The sequence below is a fragment of the Coenobita brevimanus genome, chromosome 73, assembly GCF_032717465.1.
Source record: "Coenobita brevimanus isolate Jiangsu-jjx chromosome 73, ASM3271746v2, whole genome shotgun sequence".
Classification (NCBI taxonomy): Eukaryota; Metazoa; Arthropoda; class Malacostraca; order Decapoda; family Coenobitidae; genus Coenobita; species Coenobita brevimanus.
The window spans coordinates 4,182,493-4,186,491 of NC_137026.1; the positions used below are offsets into that span (position 1 = coordinate 4,182,493).

Below are 3,999 nucleotides of genomic sequence, written 5' to 3' on the forward strand. Positions count from 1 at the left end.
GAAAGTGACGAGTAGATGAGTTAGATTATTAGGAATGTTAGGCAGAGAAACATACCAAGTTTCTCTCAGATTAGGAGTATTAGCCAACCAAAAAAGGTGACGAGTAGAAGAGATGAAACAGGCAAGGTTTGTCCTCGACATTAAAAAAGTCAATGCTCTGGCCAGCAAGAAACTAAAGAAAAACCTAGTATAAAAGAAAGGAGACAAAGAAAAAAAAAAGTGTCTTTTTTTTTCGTGTCCGACTCTGGGCAAAGGCTTCAGGGCCTATTCCCAAGTCCTTATAGTGCTCCTTGGGGCCCAGTAGTCCTCTTATGTCTCCACATGTCACCACTTCGGCGCTAATACCCACCATCCATATTGAATACATGCTAAGGCTGTCTCATACGGGACTGGTGTGATGGTATTGGCGGGGGTACTTTTATGACGTGTCGGTGGGTCATCTGGTAGATCAGAAAAGTGATTTTCAAGAAATTCAGTCCTTAAATGTTCCCTGCCCCAGCCAGGATTCGAACCTGGGTCCATTAGGACTGCAGGCCGCCTCCCTACCGATGTGATTTTACCTGATAAAGTTCAACTTGCCTGGTATTGGTTCCATAGACAGTGTGTGAAATGTTAGCTTGTGGCATGATGGTGTTAAGCTGCATATGGACTGGCTGTGGAATCAAGTATGTTATGGTCCCCAGTGCAGTATAAGCCAGCAGCATCACCACCAGAGAGATGATGAGGCACCAACGGCGGCCCAGTCGGTCCACCAGTGCAGTCATGGCCAGACTTCCACACAGAAACACTGACATTACTAAGAACAAACTCAGGTTGGCGTCCAGCATCACTCCGGAGCTTACCATCATTCTCATCACGTTCACGTTTATCACCTGGACGCCTACACATGCAGCAATGACGTGTAGGCCACATATAACCACCTGTCTTTTAATGATTTCTCCTGTCAGGAGAGCAGCCCATCTTGAACTGCCATCCTGCTGCTGATTTAGATTTTTCAGATGATTCAGCTCCTCATGCACATTGTCACTGGAAGGTCTCAGCTGCCGAAGGACTGACAAAGCTTCAGCCTCCTTTCCATGGATGGCAAGGTAGTTCGGGCTGTCTGGGAAGACAAACAGGAGTCCAGCACAGAACAATGCCACAACACCGATGTTGACGAAGCTGATGTGATACCAGGGAAGAACCATGCCCAGCCCAGCCACCATCACGAACCCAAGGCCTATCATCACATCCAAGAATGCGAGCGCGAGACCACGGGTGTTGGTGCTGGCAATTTCAGTCATATAGCTCCTTCCACCAGTCACAAGTATGGACGATCCTACTCCCACCGAAAATCTGCAAGATACAGCTAGATTTGAGCTTGTATTTTCTCAGCCAGTTACAGGAAGGTCTCACTATAATAGCTGACTTCTAGGTGGCATAGGGACTTCACAGCACCTCTTACTTAGCCATGTATTATGTCTATTATAGATAGGCATTCCCCTGTGGACTATTTATGTAGTTCCATCAGTCTCATTCAAGAGGATCTTGATAAGTAGTGCATGGCATAGATGATGAAGGACTGTCAAAAGGTCAACAAAGCCACATTAAAATACAGAGCTAAAGCAGGTTTGTGTTGCAATAAATACATCACAACCTTTTCTTCTGCAACCTGGGGAAAACCGGAATATCAGCTTAACAGTAAACAGTGAAACATAAACAGGCTAATTTTGTGGAATTTCCCATCCTGTGGATTTAGCGTGTTAGTGTACTATTCCCGCCAATAGTTCTGAAGCCTTCTCACTACCCCTGAAATTCACATCTTTATTGTCTACCTCTTCCTTTCCCACTCACTCATTCCTTCCAGCTAGATGACAAGTTCCATGCCTAATTTTTTTCTTTGTTTAGATCTTCGTTTTTAACCCTCTCGTTACCATTTGATGCAGGCTGTGTCCTACCGCGAGCGAGTACTCGGGAGGCGGGCCTCGGCACCCAAGGCCAGGACCCATATACATACAGGGTCTAACCATGCCGACCCCAAAACACGTCATGTTTGCTCATGACGTCATGGCGAAGACACCAGGTGAGGTCTTCTGAGAAGGGGTTGCCATATAGTGAGAAGTAGACTCAGTTGTTCAATGGTCACGGCGCCAAACAGGTCACCTCTGTCACCTGCACTTTATTCCATTGTATGTGCCCAGTGAAATAATGCCTACCAATTGTGCATTGATTGGCTGTAACTCTTTACTGAAGAAAGGTGGGAATATAACTTTCCATATTTTCCCCAAAGATGAAGAGATTAGACGTAAGTGGATTCATGTGTGCAAGAGGAAAGATACAATTAATCCGAATACTGCTCGCATCTGCAGCCTTCACTTTGATCAAAGTGCTTATAAAAGAAATCTAAAATATGAACTTCTCAAACTGCATGTTCCAAAAAATCAAATACGCCTTGAAGAGCACGCCCTGCCAACGCTGAATCTGCCATCAGCTTCATTAAATGTTAAGTCCCTTCCCCTTTCTCTCTCTCTCTCTCTCTCTCTCTCTCTGCGTAGGTGCATATCCCTGTATATGATGGGCTTTGCTCTTTATAAGCTGTACAGTATATCTCCCCTCACGGGGTTAGTGCTTGCAGAAATGTGGAAAAGCACGTGGTGCATTGCATTTACCAGCCCAGGTAAAATAAATTGAGGCAACTGGCCACCGCGCTAGTATGAGTTGCTGGTATTCATATTTACCCACCATTATTTTGTTCTACCCACGTACTGCAGGTAACCATTACTGAGTACCCTAGCAAGAAAGCAGTAGTGTTGAATATTAAGTACGGTATATCGCAGAATGTATTTGTTTAAAGCAGGTTCGTAACGTAGTAATTCCATCTGGAAGCGTTTGGCAAGAAGTATGTTATCATCCCCCCCTTCCTTCCTTCCCTCCCTCCCTTCCAGGTCGCAAAAACAACGGTGCCAGGTCGTTGGAAATGATTTATACAGCCACTTTTCGTTCTCAAAGAGTGAATAATTCGTAAAAACTATATAGCGTTTAATGTATATGAAGCCACAAAGAGTACATGAAATACATTCACATATATTTAATAGCTCGTATTAAGAGATTTGTTATTTATAATTAACGATTTGGTATCTAGGCACTCTCTCTCTCTCTCTCTCTCTCTCTCTCTCTCTCTCTCTCTCTCTCTCTCTCTCTCTCTCTCTCTCTCTCTCTCCATGATATATACGGAATATATACATTTGACATACTGTGGCTTAAAACCAACATAAAACCTAAGCCTTACCAACGGTAATTTAAAAGACAACTGGCAAGGCATTGTCAGTACTAATATATAGGCATGTGTCTCTTCCTACTGAAGTAATTAGCCTTTTTGTTCGATACCGAGTATTTTTCAGGATGCGGGTATTAAATAGAAATTTGGCTAACTCGACACGAAGGCTGCAGAGTAAGATGTCGAAGTTAAGGAAATGAAGCCTGCTTAGTAACATATAGTCAATACCGGTAGCAGTACCAATAAACATCCGGTATCATTTATAACAAGATGATATCCATGTATCCTAATAAATGTCACTATTAGAGTATATTGTGTTTATTTGTAAATCATGTACCTTTAAATATGAGAAGGGAGAGGTTAAACAATCATTTGAATTGAGGAAATGTGTGTGGGGAACAGAGTTGTGTAAAGGAAGCAAGGTGGGAGGGGTGGGTGTGGAGGATGACAGACAGCTGCACCACACCGCGACTTGAGGCCTCCCTCTGAGGTCCCAAGGGAGATGGTGGGTGGGGAGAAATGGGGGGAGTGCCCTGTCTCAAGCGTGACGTCAGTAAATCTGCGTAGTGGAAAGGTGTGAGAAGACCCTATATGTATATGGGTCCTGCCCAAGGCCACACACTGAGAGACCTCCCCTTATCATGGCGCTATTCCTAAGCATAAATAAATTATCTTCACACCCTTACTGATGGTTCGATATTTTGTTTTTTATAGTAATGCTAAATAAATGTACTTGCTTATGG

At 43.8% G+C, this 3,999-nt stretch overlaps 1 protein-coding gene across 1 annotated transcript; it reads right to left on the reverse strand.

Moving 5' to 3' along the window:
* Window positions 1-542: 542 nt before the first annotated feature.
* Window positions 543-1,283, reverse strand: LOC145407421 (solute carrier family 2, facilitated glucose transporter member 6-like). Its single transcript, XM_080278350.1, has one exon. It carries the CDS (start codon window positions 1,281-1,283, stop codon window positions 543-545), a length of 741 nt encoding a protein of 246 aa, XP_080134476.1.
* Between the last annotated feature and the right edge of the window lie 2,716 nt (window positions 1,284-3,999).